This window comes from Rhinatrema bivittatum, chromosome 12 (genome assembly GCF_901001135.1).
Source record: "Rhinatrema bivittatum chromosome 12, aRhiBiv1.1, whole genome shotgun sequence".
In the NCBI taxonomy this organism is placed as follows: Eukaryota; Metazoa; Chordata; class Amphibia; order Gymnophiona; family Rhinatrematidae; genus Rhinatrema; species Rhinatrema bivittatum.
In genome coordinates this window covers 5,700,023-5,721,392 of record NC_042626.1, presented here as the reverse complement: position 1 = coordinate 5,721,392, position 21,370 = coordinate 5,700,023, and the positions used below count along the sequence as shown (strand labels likewise).

The 21,370-nt window shown below is 43.4% G+C and overlaps 2 protein-coding genes across 5 annotated transcripts in view; one reads left to right on the top strand and one right to left on the bottom strand.

Moving 5' to 3' along the window:
- LOC115073760 (6-phosphofructo-2-kinase/fructose-2,6-bisphosphatase 2-like) overlaps positions 1–14,020 on the bottom strand; it is a 40,851-nt gene extending 26,831 nt beyond the window's left edge. For 2 of the 4 annotated variants that reach the window (XM_029572504.1, XM_029572501.1), the window contains exons 1-8: positions 13,934–14,020; positions 12,157–12,298; positions 7,566–7,691; positions 3,472–3,568; positions 2,982–3,048; positions 2,828–2,902; positions 1,404–1,460; positions 904–1,028 (exon numbers count right to left, since the gene is read on the bottom strand). In XM_029572504.1, the coding sequence (XP_029428364.1) occupies positions 904–1,028; positions 1,404–1,460; positions 2,828–2,902; positions 2,982–3,048; positions 3,472–3,568; positions 7,566–7,691; positions 12,157–12,256 (647 nt within the window). In that variant the 5' untranslated portion in view covers positions 12,257–12,298; positions 13,934–14,020. Of the gene's footprint in view, positions 1–903; positions 1,029–1,403; positions 1,461–2,827; positions 2,903–2,981; positions 3,049–3,471; positions 3,569–7,565; positions 7,692–12,156; positions 12,299–13,460; positions 13,793–13,898 lie in introns of those variants that run through there. The other 2 variants (XM_029572502.1, XM_029572503.1) reach the window with 2 other exon arrangements.
- Positions 14,021–14,238: 218 nt separating this feature from the next.
- Positions 14,239–18,493, top strand: LOC115074477 (ubiquitin thioesterase OTU1-like). The gene is given in 3 exon segments (XM_029573951.1): positions 14,239–14,364; positions 14,367–14,481; positions 17,018–18,493. Coding segments are annotated over 3 exon segments (918 nt in total). The 5' UTR covers positions 14,239–14,271; the 3' UTR covers positions 17,728–18,493.
- The last annotated feature ends 2,877 nt before the right edge of the window (positions 18,494–21,370 follow it).

Below are 21,370 nucleotides of genomic sequence, written 5' to 3'. Positions count from 1 at the left end.
AGTGAAGGCAACTCTGCTATACTTCGATATAAAATATGCTAAATAAAAAAATTAAAAATCTTTGCTGCTTTATTTTTTTTAGATTTTTTTTTTTTTTTTGGGGGGGGGGGGTGGGGGGGGAATTTGCCTTTAATTAACATTTTCAGTGAGGATTTTTTTTCATTTTTGCCTTTCCTTTTCCTCCCCCTCTTCTGCAGCTTCTCTTGCCTCTTCCACCCCTGCTCGTCTCTCAGGAAGGCAGGCACAGCTGGCACCACAGGGGCTCCTCTCAGACCTCCTGCGGCAGCCGTGCCGCGCGCTCTTCCCAGGTCCCGCCCGGCGGCAGCAGAGATGCCTCCTTCCGGGATCAGGAAGGGGTCTGTGTGGTGGGGGTTACAGGGGCCAGGGGCTGCTTTTTTCGATGCCCGGGTGACCTGAGCTGCGGACGAGAACCGAAGCCTTTTAAGCTTCTCAGCATCAGAGCAGGCAGACATAAGGAGGGTCATTTATGGAGCTGGGCTTGCCCTTACTGAGGGATAAGCAGGTGTGAAGTTCTCATCCTGTCTGGGGTCCAAGCCCTGGCAGCAAGGTCCCAGGTGCACACCGTGGGGCTGTGAGGGCCGTAAGCCTCCCTCGTGGTAACATTTCATTTCTAAACCCTTTACACTCGTCCTGTGAAAACAACGAGACATGAATGCAGCGTGTCACCCTCTCCCGGAGGCACCCCCCAGCAGTTGGGTTTTCAGGGCATCCGTAATGAACGTGCACCTCACGAGTATTCACTGCAGCAATCCCGAAAACCCCACTGGATAGGTGGCGCTTCCAGGACACTGCACGCATGAACGCAATCCCCAAAGATCCAGCCTAACAAGGACGGGGCAAACATCCTAAGCAGTCACTTCAGTACCACAAGCTGTTTCTTACTTATCGCGGTCATCTGGGTCAAGAGGCTCATAGGTGACTTTGTAACATTCGATCCTCTTCAGGAAGTCCTCCATGACGTTTTCTCTGTTTCTCTCAGGGTAATCTGGACTTGACACTTTTACTTCCTGTGTGTACAAGAAGAGCTTATTTCACTTGGCGAATGCTGATCTTGGACTCTAGCCTTTAAAAGCAGCCTAAAGTCTTCTGAGAATCTCAGGGACTCCTCGGCTGATCACCGACAGACTTACTAGCTCTCAGAAACCATAGGGTTGGACATCTCAGTATCTGTGCAGGTTTTAAAACGTGCTGAGCTGCGGGCGTTAAAGCCAACAAACTCCCAAGGAAAATGCGTGAATAATGTTTGCTCGTGAAATTGCTTAAAATTAAGAGCACGCGTATGCGCGCTAGGTGTATTTTGAATTCCTGTGCATGTGGGCTCGTTTCTACGTAACCGTCATAATGCATAAAGAGTTGAATAAATGGTAAAACAATGTACAAACCATGATATTAGCAGCAATGACATCTGGATCATCACAGACTGACTCCACAAAAAACACCTACATTGCAGGAAAGGAAAGAAGGAAGCACTTATAGAATCGCCAGCATAAAACTGAAGATGCATTTTAAAGAAGCTTGAAGAAAAGCGGATATGACAGAAGTTTACAAAATCAAGAGTGAGGTGTGAGTATCACTTAGGTAAACAAGCTGAAAAGCCCTAACCTCTTCAGCCTTTCCTCATAGGGGAGCTGTTCCATCCCCTTATCATTTTGGTTTCCCTTCTCTGTACCTTCTCCATCGCAATTATATCTTTTTTGAGATGTGGTGACCAGAATTGTACACAGTATTCAAGGTGCGGTCTCACCATGGAGTGATACAGAGGGGTTATGAAGATGGGATGGGAAGACACGTGTCCTCTCTCTACTTTCTGTCTCTGTGGATGGCATGCTCCCTCTTTCTAGCCTTTCTTTGGTCCTAACAATTGTTCAACTGATTTTGTTTTCACAGGCTCATTTCTCAAGCATGTAATGCCACTGAGATTGCTTTATTTTACCACATGTAATTGTTCCCTCCTGAAGAATTATAGATTATGGCATATATTCAACACTCCCGATGCAGCCACGGTCCGTGTTGGGGGACTGATTTGGTACAGATCCTGTTTATCAGGTTTGCTTGTTTTGACGGAGTAGGAACGGTCTCTTATGTGAGACTGCTGCGCATGCCTGGAAGATCATCGCTTTTTTCATTTTTAACTGTTTAAGCCTATTTTATTATGTATACAAAATGTTTTATTGAATTTCTGATTTATTTCATGCACCTTATAATTTTTTTTGTACATCGCTATGATTTGCCTTCGTAATAGCGATTAATTAATAAACTAAACAAAATAAGTAGCAGCAGCAGTGAATGGCACATCACGCAGTAGTAGTGCCTCCACTTCTTGGTTTCTTTCAAACTGGCAAACTATGGTACAGAGTAAGTCAGGTTCTTAAGGACAACTGGAAGAGGGATAAACCCAAAGAGTACAGTGACTGTAGTCTATAGGCTCTATTCTGCAAAAATCAGAGGCCTGCAGCCGCTCTGCACGGGACAAAACTGAATGTCTTTTATGTATTTATTTACAATTTCAGATATCTCATGAGCCAGACTGGATATCTTTTTATTTATTTATTTTTACAGTCAGTAAATTGTGCCCTGTGCTTGCTGAGGGTTAGTAATCCCTGAATTTGAGAAATCAGAAGGATATCATCTTTCTTCTGGGACAAACAGGAGTACTGTGTATAGTAAGTATACAACTGTGTTCATCTTATTTAAGAAAACCTGTGTCTTGAGACTAAGATGTTCTTGAACTGCAGGTTTCCTGTCCATAGCACAGAACCAGAAAGTTAACTGCCCAAATCCAGGATGACAAAAATAAAATGTTCACCTTAAAAGCGTTTTCCTTTGCAAAATTTAAGATTAGATCTCTCCGCTCCCGAGTGGTGTTGGTGGCATCAAACACCTATGGAATAAAAATAGCACAGGCTCAGCGAGTTGCCAAAGGACGGAGTGAAGTCTGCATCAAGACAGAGCTTCCTTACCGCCAGCTGGCCAGCCTCTTCCCTTAGGTAGAAATTCACATCTTCCAGTGCTCTCAGAGCGCATTGCCTAAAGGGGAAATTAGCACCTTAGATCGGGAGTGTGGAAGACAGCCCCCCCCTTCTCCGCAACACGCTGCAGGAGCCTAAATATCTGACATTTAGGGAAGACTTAAAGGCACTGCTTTTTACTCAAGCTTTCAGGTGCTTTTCATTTCATTTATGCTGTAATGATCAGGTTTTAATTTTCTCTTATTTATTGTACTGGATTTTATTTCATTTTTATATTATATTATGATTTTATTTGACAATTGCTTTAGTGTGATATTTTATGGAAAAGCGTTATACTAAGTTTATAAATAAGGAAACACATATTATGCCTTGTGAACAGAACAAAAGAGGGTTTTTTTGTTCCTTTTATGATCTTCCAGCTCATTGCCCATGCTACTTTATAATACAAATCCTCCATGTCAGACACTATAGACAGACTTACTTCCGAATTTTCATGGCTTCTGCATTGTCATGTCGGAAGAAATCATACGACTTGTAGGACTGCACTGCTTCCCGACGATACACTCCTAAATTAAACACTAAAGAAACAGATTGGCATTGGGAGAGATCAGAGAGAACATTAAGCCAACAATTCTCTAACATCACCCGATGCACGGGCAGCAGAAAAGGAAAATTGGTTCTTACCTGCTAATTTTTGTTCCTGTAGTACCAAGGATCAGTCCAGACTCCTGGGTTTTGCCTCCCGTCCAGCAGATGGAGACAGAGAAATTTTCAAAGCCGCCAGCATAAAATCTGGTGTACCACCTACAGTATTACTATGTACCCAAGCTGAGACAGCGACACACCCCTAACAACTTTATGAAACAACCTTCCCCGAATGAGCAGAGGAAAGAGAAAACAACTCATAACTATGGTAAATACTGAAAACTTTAAGGAGTGGCAGGAAAACCTGTGCCATTCTTCAGACCAAGACAAAGGACAGATCAAGTGGACTCTCCAAAAGTAATCTCCCCCTAAGGTGGGACTCTGGACTGATCCGTGGTACTACAGGAATGAAAATTAGCAGGTAAGAACCAATTTTCCTTTCCCTGTACATACCCAGATCAGTCCAGACTCCTGGGATGTACCAAGGCTTCCCTAACCAGGGTGGCTGAGAGAGTCCCGCTCGGAGGACACTTTCACCGAAATTGCTGATGTCAGAGGCCTGGACGTCCAAATCAGTAATGTCTGGCAAAGGTATGCAAAGACTTCCAAGTAGCCACCCTGCAAATAAAACTAGCTGATATTCTGCCCCGGATGCCGCCTGGGACTGGGTTGAATGAGTCCTTAGTCCCTCCAGGACAGGATGACCGTGACAAATGTAAGTGGAACCAATGACCAATGATGACCTTCAAAGCCTTCTGACTCTTTCTTGCACCACTCCACAGTACAAAAAGGTGATCTGATAGTCTAAAACTGTTAGTAACCTCCAGGTACCAGAACAAAGCGCACCTGACATCCAAACGCCTTAACTCCGTTGCATGAGGCGTACCAAGCTCCAAATTTAGGAAAGCAGAAGTTCCACTTAAGTGGAACGCCAAAACCACCTTTGGCAGAAAAGACAGAACCATCCTCAACGAGACCTCCAAATCCGAGATCTGTAAAGAAGGCTCCCTGCAGGACAAAGTTTGAAGTTCTGATACCCTCCTGGCCGAACAAACAGCCACAAAGAATACCACCTTCAAAGTGAAAGCCTTTATGGTAGCCCTTTTAAAAGGCTCAAACGGCGCCACACACATGCCCTTGAGGACCAAATTAAGGCTCCAAGATGGACACACAGAACGAGCAGAAGGACGTAAATGCTTCACGCCTCCAAAGAAAAAGCACCACATACAGGTGCGCATCCAGGGGCTTTCCATGGACTTTGCCTCGAAAACAGCCCAGGGCAGAGACCTGTACTCTCAGGGAATTGAATGTAAAATCCTTTGTCAACCCTTTTTGCAGAAAAGCCAGAATCTGCGCCACAGAGGTCAATCCTTTAATCAGAGCACCAAGATTCGAAAATCCTTCACACCCTGACATATGCCAAAGCAGTGGAAGTCTTTTGAGCCTGCAACAGAGTAGTAATAACATCCTCCGGATATCGTTTCCTTCTTAATCTGCGCCTCTCAAAAGCCAATGCGCTAGACAAAAGCGATCTGCCCGATCTGAATAAATGGGTCCCTGACATAGCAGGTTTGGAAGATGTCCCAGCCGCAACGGGCCATCCACTGCTAAACTGACCAGATCCTCAAACCAAGGCCTCTGGAGCCATTCTGGAGCCACCAGAATTACCTGGCCTGCATGGACCTCTATTCTCCTTACTATCTTGCCCACCAGAGGCCATGGCAGAAACACGTATATCAGGACGTCACTTGGCCAAGAAAGAACCAGGGCATCAACCCCCTTCTGCTCTGCGCTCCCTCCTGTGACTGAAGAATCAAGGAGCTTTGGCATTGTACCGAGTTGCCATGAGATCCATATCAGTCGGTCCCATCTCCAGGATCTAACTGTTGATGGCTGAGAAAATCGGCTTGCACATTGCCGGATCCCACAATGTGAGAGGCCGCTATCAAGGACAGATGCTGCTCTACCCAACACATCAGCATCTATGCTTCCTGAGCCACCGCTCGACTCCTGGTTCCCCCCTGGCAGTTTATGTAGGCTACAGCTGTCACATTGTCAGACAGGATCCTGGCTGGGCGATTGTACAAAAGAAGTAAAAACTCTTGGAGGGCCAACCGCACTGCTCTCAACTCTAGTTGATTGTTGGACCACGACGCTTATTCAGAAGACTATTGCCCTTGGAACAAATGGGACTGGCACACTGCTCCCCAATCAGAGACCGGCATTGGTAGTCAACACTATCCACTGTGGAACCTCCAAGTCTACTCCACAGCACAAATGGTGGTAAGAAAGCCACCATGATAGACTGGACTTTGCTGAGCCTATAAGCGGCAGGGGAAGATGAAACTGCACCGACACTGGATACCATCGGGATAGCAGTGCCTGCTGAAGTAGTCTCATATGAGCAAACACCCAGGGAATGAGCTCCAAGGTAGATGCCATGGAGCCAAGGACCTGCAAGAACTCCGAGACCCTGGGCACGCGGGCCTGCAAGAAACTCCAAACTTGAGACTGTAACTTGACCATACGCTCTTCTGTGAGAAACACCTTCCCCACACAGATATCAGGCTTATTTGGTTTGGGGTAGTAACCGCCGTAACAAGCCAGCTACTCCCCGCTTTGTGAGTGCAAATCCTTTTTTCCACGTTTCCTCTTGCTGTTGAAGCTTAGAGTGATGTTGGAGTCACAGTAACCATGTGTATGTTTATTGAATAAGGGTATTGTCTCCAGGCAGTAGCCGTCATTCTGGCGAGCCACCCACTCTTCATTGGCGGCCTCTTGACTTTATGGATCCACAGTGTTTATCCCACGCCCCTTTGAAGTCCTTCACAGTTCTGGTCTTCACCACATCCTCAGGAAGGGCATTCCAGGCATCCACCACCCTCTCCGTGAAGAAATACTTCCTGACATTGGTTCTGAATCTTCCTCCCTGGAGCTTCAAAGGGGTCACGATTTGAAGCTCCAGGGAGCTGCAAAGAAAATATCTGTCCCCCGAGCCACCTCCCTGCACTACCAGCGCCGGAGAGAACAGATGTAAAGTGCACAGAACTGCTGCCCCTGTAAAATCTTTTTTTTTTTTTAAACTTTAAAGACAGAGGCACAGAGAAAAGAAAAGGAAAAGCCTTATCTGAAGCATGGCAAAGGCTTCTCCCCATTCTCCTGGAGGTAAGGGATCTGGATCACCAGCTTTCACCTCCGGCGTTGACCAGAGAGCAATTTAGGGTCTCCAACCCTGCTCGTCCACCTCTACAACCAGGAGGGATGACCCTACCAGGACCTGCCAACCTCCTGGAGGAGAATCTCTGCTTGAAGCAAATGAAGTAAATTCTCTTGTAATTTAATTTCTTTTTTTTTTTTTAGGTTCAGAACTGCAGGCTTGCACCTCCTCCATCTACTGGAGACAGAGAAATACTGAAGGACCGTAGGTGGTACAGTAGGTTATATGCCGGTGGCTGTGAACATTTCTCTGTCTCCATCTGCTGGAAGGGAGGCAAAACCAGGAGTCTGGACTGATCTGGGTTTGCACAGGGAAAGGAGCAGTGCTGAAAGCAGGAAACATTTCAGATGATCTGCTTTTGTTTGTTTTTAGCCCTTTTCAATCAGGGCTGAAAGCACTATAGCAATGCTTCAGTCAGTCAGTCTGTCTGCCTGGGGACATGAGAATCAGTGAAAATCCACTGATCAGGTCCAAACTTGGGAAGAGGTGTAACATGGGCCTGGCATCTACCCTACTGAACATTACCTCAGTCTGATAAGGGTCAGCATTGAAAAGCACTAGAAAATCCCCGCATAAGCAGAGTTTCCACCTCTTCCCTTGGTTCTGACAACTGATTCAGATTTAGATCCCAGCCGCAATTGTGTCATTCCACGCCACATACATACAATTCATATGTTAACACATAAGAAATAAGAAATATGCATTTATTGTACCTTTGGTGGGTACGCCAATCCAGTTGAGGTAACGCGTTAATTTCTTGGACATGTAAGTCTTTCCTCTGGCAGGCAGACCAATCATTATGATCAAAGTTGGCGAGTTGGTCATGTATGAAGCCCAGGCTGTATACGGACAGTTGCAAATAATTTATATACAGCAAAGACTGAAGGCAAGAAGTTTCATTTTTGATCTTTACAATCATGATCATAACAAGTTCATACAGTTATTATGCAAGTCATTAGCTTTGAAAAAATAAAAAAGGATTAGAAGTGAAACATTTGTATTCATTGTTTCAGCTCCTGTCTTTAGAGTTATCTGGAAACGTGCAGCTGAGGTACAAGAGAAACTCATTCTGACAGCCTCCGATTCAAAAACAAGAAACACTGAGAGCAAAGGTCGTTTTCCAAACCTCTCCCACCACTTTTACAGATTCCTTTTATGAGCAGGGAGAGAATTCTGGCCTTAATTATTCTTCCCTGGGGGATTTCCAATTCAAGATTAAGGATGTGGCACAAAACCCCATATTTACAAGAACTCCTTGCCTCTGTTTCTAAGTCGCCTCCCCTCACCACAGGGGATGTTACTCTTCAGACTGTGCTGGGGCGATGCTAGTCAAAACTGTGATGACAAACTGCCCTAGCAGTAGGGAAGGCTAAGTTATTTTAATTCTGAGTTAGGACAAAGGGGAAAAGCTATACTAAGTTTCACTTATTTTACCTCTAAAATTATATACAAACCGGAAAGGATTAGAGACATGTAGATGTGACTGTATGCTCCGGCTGATGCCGTATTTCTTGGGTTGTAAACTGTATTTATTTATTTATTTTTTATTTTTTCTATACCGACATTCTTGTAGAGATACAAATCATACTGGTTTACATTTAACTTCAATTTCGTCTTATAGCGATACAGTAAACAAGTTAGCAAATTCAACAATTTTAACAGGAAAAAGAAATGTAACATTCGGACTAAACATTGCCTTTTAAGATCAAGGGAAATTATTTATTCATATCAGATAATAAGCTCATCCAAATATAAGAGGAATTGAAATAATCATCCTGAAGGGATGGGAATAAGGTTAAAAAAATTAAGGGGTAGATTTTCAGAGCCCTGCTCGCCTAAATCCGCCCAAAACCGGGCGGATTTAGGCGAGCAGGGCCCTGCGCGCCGGGAAGCCTATTTTACATAGGCCTCCCGGCGCGCGCAGAGCCCCGGGACTCGCGTAAGTCCCGGGGTTCTCGGAGGGGGGCGTGTCGGGGGCGGGCCCGGTCGTCGCGGCATTCCGGGGGCGTGTCGGCAGCGTTTTGGGGGCGGGTGCGGGGCGTGGCTACGGCCCGGGGGCGTGGCCGCGCCCTCCGTACCCGCCCCCAGGTCGCGGCCCGGCGCGCAGCAGGCCCGCTGGCGCGCGGGGATTTACGTCTCCCTCCGGGAGGCGTAAATCCCCCGACAAAGGTAAGCGGGGGGTGTAGACAGGGCCGGGCGGGTGGGTTAGGTAGGGGAAGGGAGGGAAGGTGAGGGGAGGGGCAAAGGAAAGTTCCCTCCAAGGCCGCTCCGATTTCGGAGCGGCCTTGGAGGGAACTGGGGGGAGGCAGCGCGGCTCGGCGCGCACAGGCTATACAAAATCAATAGCCTTGCGCGCGCCGATCCAGGATTTTAGTGGATACGAGCGGCTCCGCGCGTATCTACTAAAATCCAGCGTACTTTTGCTTGAGTCTGATGCGCAAGCAAAAGTAGGCTGATCGCGCTTCTTTTAAAATCTACCCCTAAGAGACGAATGAGGATAGTGGAGGGGGCAAGAGGCAGTTCTACTCGAGGGCAGACTCAAAGGTCAGGAAAAATACCAGCATTGTCATACCAGTATGCTGGCAAACGAGCTGCTGTTGTGCTGGGATAATGCAGCCAGATCAAAATGCCCTTATTGTCACCTTGACTGGGACTTATCTTGGATCCCACCTGGCTAACAATCTACAAGATCAGATGAAGTATTTTTGTATTGTATGTTGGAACTTATAGTAGTAATGCCCAACATACACTGTTACAACACAAGCTTAGATAGCTTAGCAAGGCTTATAGTGTGCATACTATAGGGCCAATGGGCAGGTTTCCTTAAAGAGGGACTACAGTCTCTATCTGCTGCCAGTAAATGTATTTCTGCATTTCTTAGTGTGACAAGGACACCTCTTCTAATATTCAGCTGGCAATATGGTCTAGTAGTTAGAGCAATGTCATCTAATAAATACAGATTAATAAAATAATAATAATAGATGCCAGGTTGTGTAATGTTGAGGTGTCTACTGCTCATGAAGGTCATATTTTATTCCACTGCAGTTTTGTGCATGGAAGAGTCTGTACACGGCCACAGGGAGAATTATGGTGAGCAAACAAATGGAACTGTCAAGTTTTGCCACTGAAAGGTTTCAGGGACACATAAAACATTTTATTTAAAAAACATTTCATGGATGATTATACCAGTTAGAAGCTGACGTAAAAGGTTAACTATTGTTAAACTTCTTCGGGGACAAAAATTGTGTAACATATTTCCAAAACAAAGAGAGTAAAAACACATTATTCAAATTACAAAACATTAAAACAATTGTATCATGCAGAACTGCAGCTGAACCTAACACCTGCCTCCCTGACAGCAGCTGGAGGAGATATTTAGCAGTTTGCACATATAGTACATGAAGCCTACCAATAAAATCATGAGTGCAGTAGAACAGGAAATTAGAGAACAGCTATTTCCCTTTGTAATACACTAAGACCAGGGGACACTCCTTTAAGCTAACAGTAGCAGATTTAAAACAAATTGGAGAAAGCATTTGTTCACGCAATGCACATTCAAGCTGTGGAATTCATAGCCAGAGGATGTGATCAAGACAACTAGCATAGCTAGGGCTTCAGACAGAGTCCAAACTAAACAAACATTTTGTATTAAATGCATACTGCAGAATGAGGGATGAGGCCTTCATTTCTTGTTTAAGGCAGTCCTTATCTCTAGGTGCTGTTACTCAAAATTGGGGATTTCCATACTTTGTGGGTTCCTTGCATACCTTTATAATATGACTCTAGGGGCCAAGGAGAACCGATGGAGAGCCTAAGCAGGAGATGAATATAATTATACCCTCTGACATACCTGAGGTTACCATGGGTTCTATATGGATTACAATAAAATCCCTTGAGAAAGCAATAGTAAATCTATCTCAAAATATTAATAGTACACAACAAAATTTCTCTAAATTGGAAAATTCAGTTACCTTGAATAAAATTAATATAGAAAAGTCAGAAAAATGTTTGGAACAAGTAGAAGTGTTTCAGCAAAAATTTGTAAAAGTGGAATTGATAAAAGATAAAAAGTTGGAATACTTGGAAAACACAACAAAATATCTGAATCTTAGGGTTTTGAATTTTTCAATGATTAGATTGACATCAGCTAAGGAAATGTTTAATAGATTCTTAATAAAAGTTTTGAAGATGCAACAACAAAATATGCCTGTAATTTCAAAAATGTATTATATGCCAATTAGGGCTGCACCTGGTATTTCAGCAGAAGTGGGAACAACAGAGGAGCCGATCGATCTCTCCGAAGTGTTGGAGATATCGGTTGACACTGAAATAAAGACAAGGGCCACATTATTTGTGACCTTTGTCTTTACGGCGGATCGGGATGCAGTTTTAAGATTGTTCCTGAAACAGTGACTACAGTTCCATGGCCAAAAGATCTGGATTTATCCAGACTTGGCCAGGTCAACTCAGTTAAGAAGGAAAAGTTTTTTGAATATTAGACCAGCTGTAGAAGCAATTGATGCTAGAATGTTTCTCAAATTTCCATGTAAATGTGAAATATTTCACTTAAATCATAAATACATTTTTTTATGAAGTGACTCAGCTCCAGACGTTCTTGAGTTCTCATACCTCAGGAACCACAGGAATGGTTAGAAGCAAGTAGTATTAATATATTAAACAGTGTTAAAACTCTTGTTTCTTGTTGGAAAAGGGTCTAGACCCTTATATGTTTAATGGTTAACCGTTTAATTTTCCTTAAATAGCTCATATTTACCTGTAATAAAACAGGTTTAAGGATTGATGGTATTGGAATTAATCAATTTTCTTTTTGATGGGAAAATTCCTACCTATGATATCTGTATTTCATTTATAATGTAATGTTATAAATTTTTGAAAAATTTAATAAAAATAAAATAAAAAAATATGACTAACAAAGTTCTTTATATGTACAAGAAAAGCAAAAGAAATGTACAAACATACATATGAACTGTCACCCACGTGATTCGATGGACAATCATCATCCCGTTTAATAACCTTTCAAGACAGAAATCTAATATTGGAAATTGGCCCTGGTCCAATGTTGCCATTGCAAATCCAAAAAGAGGCTAGAGGTTACTTCAAGGACTTATGTTAACCCAGCAAAATCAAACATTAAAATTACTACAACAAATATATAAAATATATCCCTTTTCTAAGTCTTGGATTTTTTTTTTCTTCCTTCATGTCTTGTACTTAACAAAACATTTGCAATATCTTGCCAGTCATAAAGAAAAATGCTGCATCTCTGTGGTAATTGATACTTACAGCACTTCTTTTCCGTAACACGGGAATTTGATACTTTCTTATCATTGTTATTATATTGGTCCTGGTTCTTTCCTGGACTCTGACCTTGCTCGCCAGACATCTCCGCTGGTCAAAATACCACTCAGTACTTTTAGTTAGATTTCTGTAGAATAATAAACATAAAAATAAATATACAGTTTCAGAATAATAAAATAAAACATTTTTATAATTGTTTTAAATCATCAATATACTTTCCAATTTTAAAACCAATAGAATTTAACACAAAGGAAGAAAATCTTGGATCAGATAACTTTGGAAAATAAAAAACTAAGGAAAGGAAGTAAGCCATTATTTATTTATTTATTTTATTTAACATTTTTATATACCGAAATTCATGTAGCAATGTTACATATCATTTCGGTTTACATTAAACATTAACAAGTATGTAAGAATGCGATTACATCGAACAGGGAGAATAAACTTGGATCAAGGAACGGGGAATAAATTACAATGATTACAATATACCACAAAGTGTGAAAGGTAAGTCCTTAACGATAATGCAGAATATCTGGTATCATTACTGCTGCAGTTTTTTCCTTTGTCTTTAAATATGCTAATGGTTAGAGCAGTGGCTATGAACCAGGTAAGCCAGGTTTAAATTCCACTGTCACTCCACTTTACCCTCCATTGCCTGAGGTACAAACTTAAGGCCACATTTACTAAGCATTTTCCCTATAGACACAGAATGGGAGAAAACCTTAGTAAATCAGGTCCTTAGATTGTAAATAGGGTACAGATTTAGGCAAGGGTAAGTGCCTAGGGCACCACATTCTGAAAGCACCAGAAACCTGGGACAATTCCCTACTACTTTTTGATTTTCAGGGGTGAAAACTTCCCTTTCCCAGTCCTCTGCCTACGGGCGCCATAATCTTAAATCTAACCCTCTGGGTATAGGGAAATGCCTACAGTACCTGAATGTACTCTGCTTTGAATGTAGAAAAACGGAATATAAATCAATTTTTTATAAAATTTTTATAAATCCCTTTTTTCCTTCTTTTCCCATTCATACTTTCTTGTATTCAGAGCACGAGTTTGTATATACCTTCCTCGTTTTTTCGTTTCTATTTTCATTTTCGTTATTTGACTTAAGTTATTTTTAGTTATTTCCTGTTACAACCTACTCCATATGCTATATGCATATACTTTTGTTTCTCAAATTGTTCTATGTATCATTGTTTCGTTTCAATGTAAACCGGGGTGAAGGCATGTGCTAAACCTCGGTATATAAAAGCTTTAAATACATACATACATACATACATACATACCAGTACAAGTGTCTGAAACCCTTTTCTCCCCATTCAGCCACCCGCTTCCTGCACAGCTCCTGCTTTCAGGTGCAGGCTGTAGCAGTCTTCCCCTCCACACGTTTAATCTCTCCAATGAGGTGTTGCCACTTTCTTATCACGGCGTTAATCCTAGCTCGCTACTATTTGGAGAGACCTGTCCCATTTTTATAAAATATTTTACAAAGTGCTCTCCCTCCCTCTGGTTCTGTCTCCGCCTCTCAGTTGCTCCTTTCCTCTTTCAGTCTCGCACCTTGCCCTCCCGCCTTTCTCTCTCCAGCAGTCTCTCATCATGCTTTAGCAACTGACAGCAGAAAAAGACCCACGTGGTCCCTCCAGTCTGTTCACCTATATGCCGCGCCCCCTCCCCCTCATTTTACCCTCTCTTCCTCATCTTGCCCTCCCTCTCCTCAGCCTTACCCTTGTCCCTCTTGTCTTATTCCTTTCCCGCTCACCTTGCAGCCAGCAGGAGGACACCAGACTCCCTCTGCGGTAGGTCCAAGCCGCAAACCGGAAATGACAGGCCGGCCCCGCGCGCGGCGGTTGGACAGAGCACGTGGGGGCGCGGCTGCCGCGCTCCAATCAGCTGGCGGCGCGCGGGAGCTCCCCGTCAAAGACGCTGGCTTGCGAGGTGGCGCGCAGGCGCGAGGTGGCGGGGCGGTCACGTGCTGGCGACGGAACTCTCGCGGGACTGCCGATCGGCTGTGAGGTGCGGTTGCCATTGTTCCGCCGACGGCGGTGGCGAGCGCTGCGAGGCGCGGCGGGCCCCGGGGGGGAGAGGCCGAGGAGCACGATGCTGCGGCTTCGCTGTAAGAGTGAAAAGGGCACGCAGCTGCTGCAGGGCCTGAGCGAAGTCTCTAGCCTGCGGGAGCTGCAGGAGCGCATCACACCGCCCTCACCGGCATCCCCGGGGACCGCCAGCGCATCCTGCGGGGCTTCCCGCCCCAGCGGCTGGAGCTGGGCGACGACGAGAGGAGTCTGGGAGACTGTGCCATCCGATCGGGTAAGGGGCAGCGAAAGCCGGGACTCGCCCTCGTTTGGGCCCTGTAATGCGTTCCTTTTTACCTCTTTTCTGTGTTTCTTGGTCGGCACATGGCCGGAGCCTGACGGTACCGGGCCTTCCTTCCTTCCTTCCCTGTGCAGTAAGCGAGGGTGAGAGCCTTCAGCCACGTCTTTGAGGGGCATTGCAAAAGACTGCCCAGTCCAAGCCGGTGAGGCTGCCTCATGTATTATGCCCAGAATAAAGGTTACACGGACGTGTGTGTATGTAGCTTCAGAATAATAGGGAGGATGTATGGGTGATCAGAAAGTAACAGTATAATTGTATGGAACAAAAAAAATGACTCAAGACCTAGGTTTCCTGTAGCACTATGAGCCATAAAATTATTACTGCTTGTCCCCTTCTGAACACCCATCAATCCCTCTCCCCACAATCATTAGAAAAACTTTTGATTCCCTTATGGCTGCTAATTAAGAAATGTATTAAGTTAGTCCAATTGCAGGCCCATCTATACTCCAGGAGTCAGACTAGTCTGCTAGGACTCGAGGAAAGAAACGAATGGTTAATGATTACCTTGCACCATTAGCAATAGTGTGACTGCCATAAGGGAAACACCAAAAGGCTTTCCAATGATTGGGGGAGGGGGATTGGGTGTTCAGAAGGTAACAAGCAGTATAATTTTATGGCTCATAGTGCTATAGGAAATCTAGGTCTTCCAGTCTTTTTTTTTTTTTTTTTTTTACATACAATTATACTGTTACTTTCTGATCCCTCATCCCCTCTAACCCTTTCTATGTCACCCTATCACTAGAAGGATTTATCTGACCAGAGCAGGAAAAACTACTTTGCTTTTTGCCAATCCCTTGGTTTTACATGCCAGCACAGCAACACTGGAAGCTGGAGTAAAGTTTCTGGTGTTAAAACCTGGGTCTGAGCCAGTGCACCTTTCTGTGTCGGGGAGTACTGCTTAATGCCCTGATTTGCATGGGATTTCCATACAAGGATGCTAAGTGGTGCTTGGATTTTTAAACACATCTTTTGTGAGTGTAAACCTTGCTGCTTTCAAATGTGGATAAAGTTCTGCATTGGCCTGAATTTGTCATGGCCTGAAAATCAAATAGCTTCTGATTTTTGTGGGTTTACTTTCAATGTATGGTTTCCTAACTAGCAAGCTGTTTCATCCAAACATTCATTGAAACTATCCAGAACTGAAGCTGATGTAAAGGATGCTCAGACCTGGATGTCATTGTATTTGTAGTAGCTGAATCCCTCACTTTGGATGAACGTGGCTAAGGGAGCAAGAAACTAATTAAGAGATGTGGGGAAGTGCATAGCCTTGTGGCGCACCAAACATATGTCCTGGATTCTGAAACTTACTTGAAAAGATTGTTCTGTAAGGAAAGACTTAAACCCATTTAGTATTGTGCCGGATCTAATGCAGATGCAATAGTTGTGTTTTTTTGTAAGTCCAGTCTTTTCCATTCCTAGCTTTACCACTTGATTAAAACATATCCAGTAATGTTTCCCAATAGGGTAATCTTCTAGGGATGCAATACTAAAATCCTCTTCAATTGTCTGGGAGAGACTACCATTTCCTGATACCACAACATTCCCTCCATCCCTCCTAAATTGGTATTTATTTTAGGAGTTAATAATTCTAGTTGAAAATCATCGATTTTCTTTTAAGAAAAAAGAAACCTACAAATCAGCAGTAGAAAGAGGCAATCCTTCTACTTGTGGCATATTTTAAATGTAACTACAGACTAGACCAGATTATAAAAACACAAGAATTGCCATGGTCCATCAAGTCCAGCATCTTGTCTAGACAGTGGTCAGTCCAGTTTGCAAGTACATGGAAGACCCCATAAAATAGATCTAATTCCTGTTACTTCCAGGCACAGCAATAGCTTTCTTTAGTCTACCTGGCTAGTAATATTATGCACTCTTCCTCCAGGAGCTTGTGCAAACCTCTTAAACTCCGCTGTGCTCAACAACTTGATCACATCTTCTGGCAACAGATTCCTGTTGGTACTGTCTAATTTCTTTGAGTTGAAAGAGAAATGACACTTAGCAAGGATTGTTCAGGGGCTGAGCTCTTCATTCACATGAAATTCTGGTCAATGCGTTTATTCTTGCACAGGAACAGCACAAGCAGTATTGAAAACAAAAGTTTAGTTGAATAAGGAAGATGATTGAGGCTCATCTGAAAAGTGAAGTTTAGCAGTGTTTTTATCTGAAGAAGCCTTTTTGTGTCTGTTAATTTGTAACTTTGATCGCAGTATTGAACAGTAGACATTCTGAAAGAACTGCAACACTAGTAAAAGTGTTTGATATGACATTGAACTGTCTGAATAATAAAATTGTGGAAAATTTGCCAAGGTTTTGTTAGAGGTAGGAGGGAAAGCTGAAAGATGAGAGGAGGTTCACTTTGAAAAGTGGTGCATCTGCTGATGTTTCTTATGCGGGCTGTTAGGATAATTCTAACTGCTGTCAGTCTCTGCTTCTAATCCAGTTCTGGTTTCTTCTGTTATTTTACCAGGTGACACTCTCATAGTGGAAGAAAGCAAAACCAAGCCAGCCTCAGTGTCTCCTTCTGTTCCCATGCAGACCGCTCACCTTGACCCTGGGAGAGAAACTTTGCCTGAGCTTGCGAGGAAGATGGTGCCGGCTGACAACTCCTGCCTCTTCACTAGCGTATATTATGTGGTGGAAGGTGGGGTTTATGAGCCAGCCTGTGCGCCAGAAATGCGGAGTCTGATAGCTCAGATTGTGGCAAGTGATCCAGAGTATTACTGTCAAGCAGTGCTAGGGAAGACTAACGAGGAGTACTGCGACTGGATCCGCAGGGAGGACACCTGGGGCGGGGCCATCGAGATCTCCATTTTGTCCAAGTTCTATCAGTGTGAAATATGTGTGGTGGATACTCAGTCAGTCAGAATTGATCGTTTTGGGGAAGATGTTGGGTACACAAAACGGGTTCTCCTGATCTATGATGGGATCCACTATGATCCCCTCCAGCGTAAATTTACTGAAAAAGACATCCCTCCACTGACTATCTTCTCCTGTACAGATGATGTGGTGCTTGCTGAAGCCTTGGAACTGGCAGATGAAGCGAGAAGGAAGAGACAGTTTACAGATGTGAATCGTTTTACTTTGAGGTGCATGGTTTGCCAGAAAGGGTTAACTGGACAGGCAGAAGCTCGAGAGCATGCCAGGGATAGTGGACATACTAACTTTGGGGAAGTGTGACTGACATCTGAGGGGAAATAAGCTTACTACCTCACTGATCCAGAAGGCTCTGGGTTTCAGATAAGCTCATTTTTAAAACATGAAAGAAATCCAATCAGAGTTTGTTTTAAAGGAGAATTATTGTGCTTGCTTTTGGATTTGTTTCTGACTACGGTTTTAAAAGCATACTTTTGAGTCTTCAGTATTAAAAGCATATTACACTTAGAGGGAGAGCAGTCTGACCGAAACACGTCAAATGTTCTGTTTCACAGACTTTGCTGTTCTAATGTTTTGTCTCAACTTAAAAAAAACATATGGACTGAACATTTAAAAGCCCTATCAAATACAAACTATAGCTTGGGGGTAGGAAACTCCAGTCCTGGCCTGGTGTTTAAGACATCCGCATGAATGTGCAGGAGGTATATTTGCATACAAATAATATGCATATTCATTATGAACTCCTGTCCCTGTTGTGGCTTATAGCAACACTATTTCCCCCTCCCCTCTCTCCACACCTACACCTTGTGCAATGGATGGGGCTTGTTTCATGCCAAGCAAGGGTTAAAGTCTCTTGGGTTTGCTGTGACCTTTCAGCTCCGCCAGACAGGGGGCAGTAACTGCCAGTAAATGTCTCATCTATTTGGGAAGTATTGTTTGTAGAAAACACCACCACTCCATTCCCCAAAAATGAAATGGTCACACAGTCTGACATTGTGGTTTATCTAAATGTGAAACTTGCAGAATACCAGACAGGGATAGTTATATGCACGTGTTTGCTTGTAAATATAGATATACTCACAGGAACATGATTTTTGTAGCACTAAATTAGTCAAAAAACCCCATATTGCACTGCTTTTATGCACTCACTGATCCTGGCACGTAGGATGCAGTTCTCTCCAGTTACTTTGCAAATGCTGTGCGTGTATAACCAGTAACTTCCTCCTGCTTCTTTCTACTTCCAGTTAAGTTGGAACAAAGTTCAGAATCTGTTGCCAGGAGCCTTCATTTTGCAACAATGTAGGGATTTTATATCCCTCCCCAAAACATAGTTAGTCTGGTCATTGCAGCAATTCTCCTCAGCCAGGAACTATGCAGCAGGGCTTCTGTAATCACAGGTCCCGATCCAGCCACCAGGTGTCACCCTTGAGCAATGACCATGTCTCCTTCCTGTCTGTGCGTTGTGACCTCCTGCCTGCCCAGCTGACCTGGAGAGCGGAAGACTCTACTCAGGAACCCTTTGCATGGCGGTGTGCAGCCGCCAGGTGCTATGTCACTGTAAGAATTTGCCTTCATTTCCCCAGTCTGACTTACCACTGGGTTCAGTTTTTAAAGCTATGCTAGCATTAAGCTCTCACTATTTTTTGAGTCCAAAATGGACTCTTGAGTAGCCAAAGGCTTTGAAGCCATTTGCTTTACCTCTTCGAGCTCTATCAGGCTATTTGCAGACACTTGAAAAGCTTGGTTTTTTTAATACGTATCTAATCTTTTTTTCCCGTGCTGGGAATCCATGGATTCTTATTTTAAGGATAAAACAGGAGCAGTCTGTTCCGAAAGGTCTTGATCATCCACAAGGGTTTTTCATGTGGTACCTGTAAAATTCATGCAATTGTATTGAAATCAGCAAATCAAATCATGAATACTTGAACACTTTAGTTAATTATTTATTTACCCACTCTTCTGATACAAATCAAAGCAGTGAACAATAAAATACGAATAATTAAAAATGTGCACAGTGTGAGAACCCCCTGCAACCGAAACTCAATATTCTAAGTACACAAACGATTATCAAATACCTAAAGCTGGCTCCCTGGAATCTGTAATGCTTAGAATAGGACAAAACCTGGCTATGCATGAAGAAGCAGTCACTGTCAGTTTGCTTGTGTGCCTTTTCCTATCTTTAGTATTTTTTTTCAGCATTTAAAGTTAAAACTTAACATTGTCAGGGAACTGGTTTTATTGTAGCTTTTTCAGAAATTGAAAAGCTAGGATTAATCCACAGGATGAGCTTTATCGAAGTTCTCCTGTAGAGACAGAATGGGGGAAAAGCATATTCTGAGTTAGGCCTGTAGTCAAAGGATTTTCCCTGACCCTGAAGTTCCTTAAAATTAACTTTTTCTTTTTTTTTTCCTAGTCTGAGATAGTTATATAGTGTGTGGGGATGTTCCTACTGATAAATTGGTGTCAGTCATCACGGAGTTGGATTTTAGATTTATTAACTTGCCTTTCCAAAATATGAGCTTGAGGAAAGTTAATTTGGGTAGTGGTGAGTTTGTTACAGTCTTGTGTACAAAGTTTGTTCTGGACATGTTTGGGTACACGGGGGTACTGTATACTTGGGGGGGAACTAAATAGCCAGGCATGAAAAGCCCCCTGCCTGTGCCAGCAGTCTGTCTGTCTGGCCTGGGTCCTTTGAGATTTTCTGACCAAGAATAGGGATAAAGCCTGCACAGAACTGGGCTGTTTAAAAGCAAGAAATGTGACCAATCTCTGGGTCAGGGCTTTACAATTTATTTAGGTTTGTTTTTGAAAGGAGGAATTGGTGAGCCCTGGTCCTAGTAAAGCTTTTGAAACAAAATTTGGACCTTTCATCTACAGAGGTGAGCAGTCTGGGATGGCTCTGTCCATCTGTGTTAGGCTGGAGCTATTTTATAGGGTTTTGACTGAATGATGGCTCAGCTAATCAGATGGCAGGCAAGGTTCAAAACCAGTTATTCAGATAAATGAATCTCCTCAGAGCTGCCATAAAGTACATAAGGGATTCAAAGCACATTAAACAGACATGTTCCTTGGGTGTGTTTAGGTCCACATCTGCATGCTGTTTTACCCCTCCTCCGCCAGCCGCAGCAATAGTGTAATGTGTGTGCACTTTACATTAGCAAACTCCCAGGGCCCATCTGTGTGGTTAGACATGGTAAAAGGACTTGCATACTTTGTAAATCAGGGAAAACAACTAAGGTATTGTAGTTCCCATTCTGGTTCTCTTCATAGGATTATTAGCATATTGTATATGTACAGTTTCACCATTATGTTCATAAAGCCCCATATGCTGGTTTCTCCTAATATATTTATCCATTTTTTGTTATCTTAGAAAATCTAACAACCGCTGCAACTCCTTATTTCTACAGCATTTCTAGGCATAAGAATACCTAAGATGGCATTCCTGCTCCATGCAGCGTGCAATCTAGTCAAGTCAAGCAGAGGGTTATTTTCGGGCCTCTCCTTCCCCCAAACGTAGCTTGCAGGCCAGCTAGTGGCATTTTAAATGTCCTGTGCCAGCATCTGGTGCTATGGGAATTTCCTTACCCTGCGTACTCGGATTGCAAAATGAAATCTCTCCACTAGCACTGCCACTGTTCCCTACCAGATAGAGTAGGGCATTTTCAAATGTTTACCCACAGCAATCCCTCTGAAAGTTCAGGAAGCTTACCAGATTTCAGAGATTGAAATTGGTAAACTGTGCTCTGAACATGGTACCAGCAGATTCTAGAGCAGGGGTTCTCAGTCCGGTCCTTGACACCTAGCCAATCAGGTTTTCAGGGTAAGAAGAGAGATTTGCATGCCCTGCCTCCATTGTATGCAAATCTATCTCATGCATAGTGATGAAAACCTGAAGCACTGGTCTGTCCACTCTTGCTCTAGACAATAGCAGGCAGATATGTAAAGA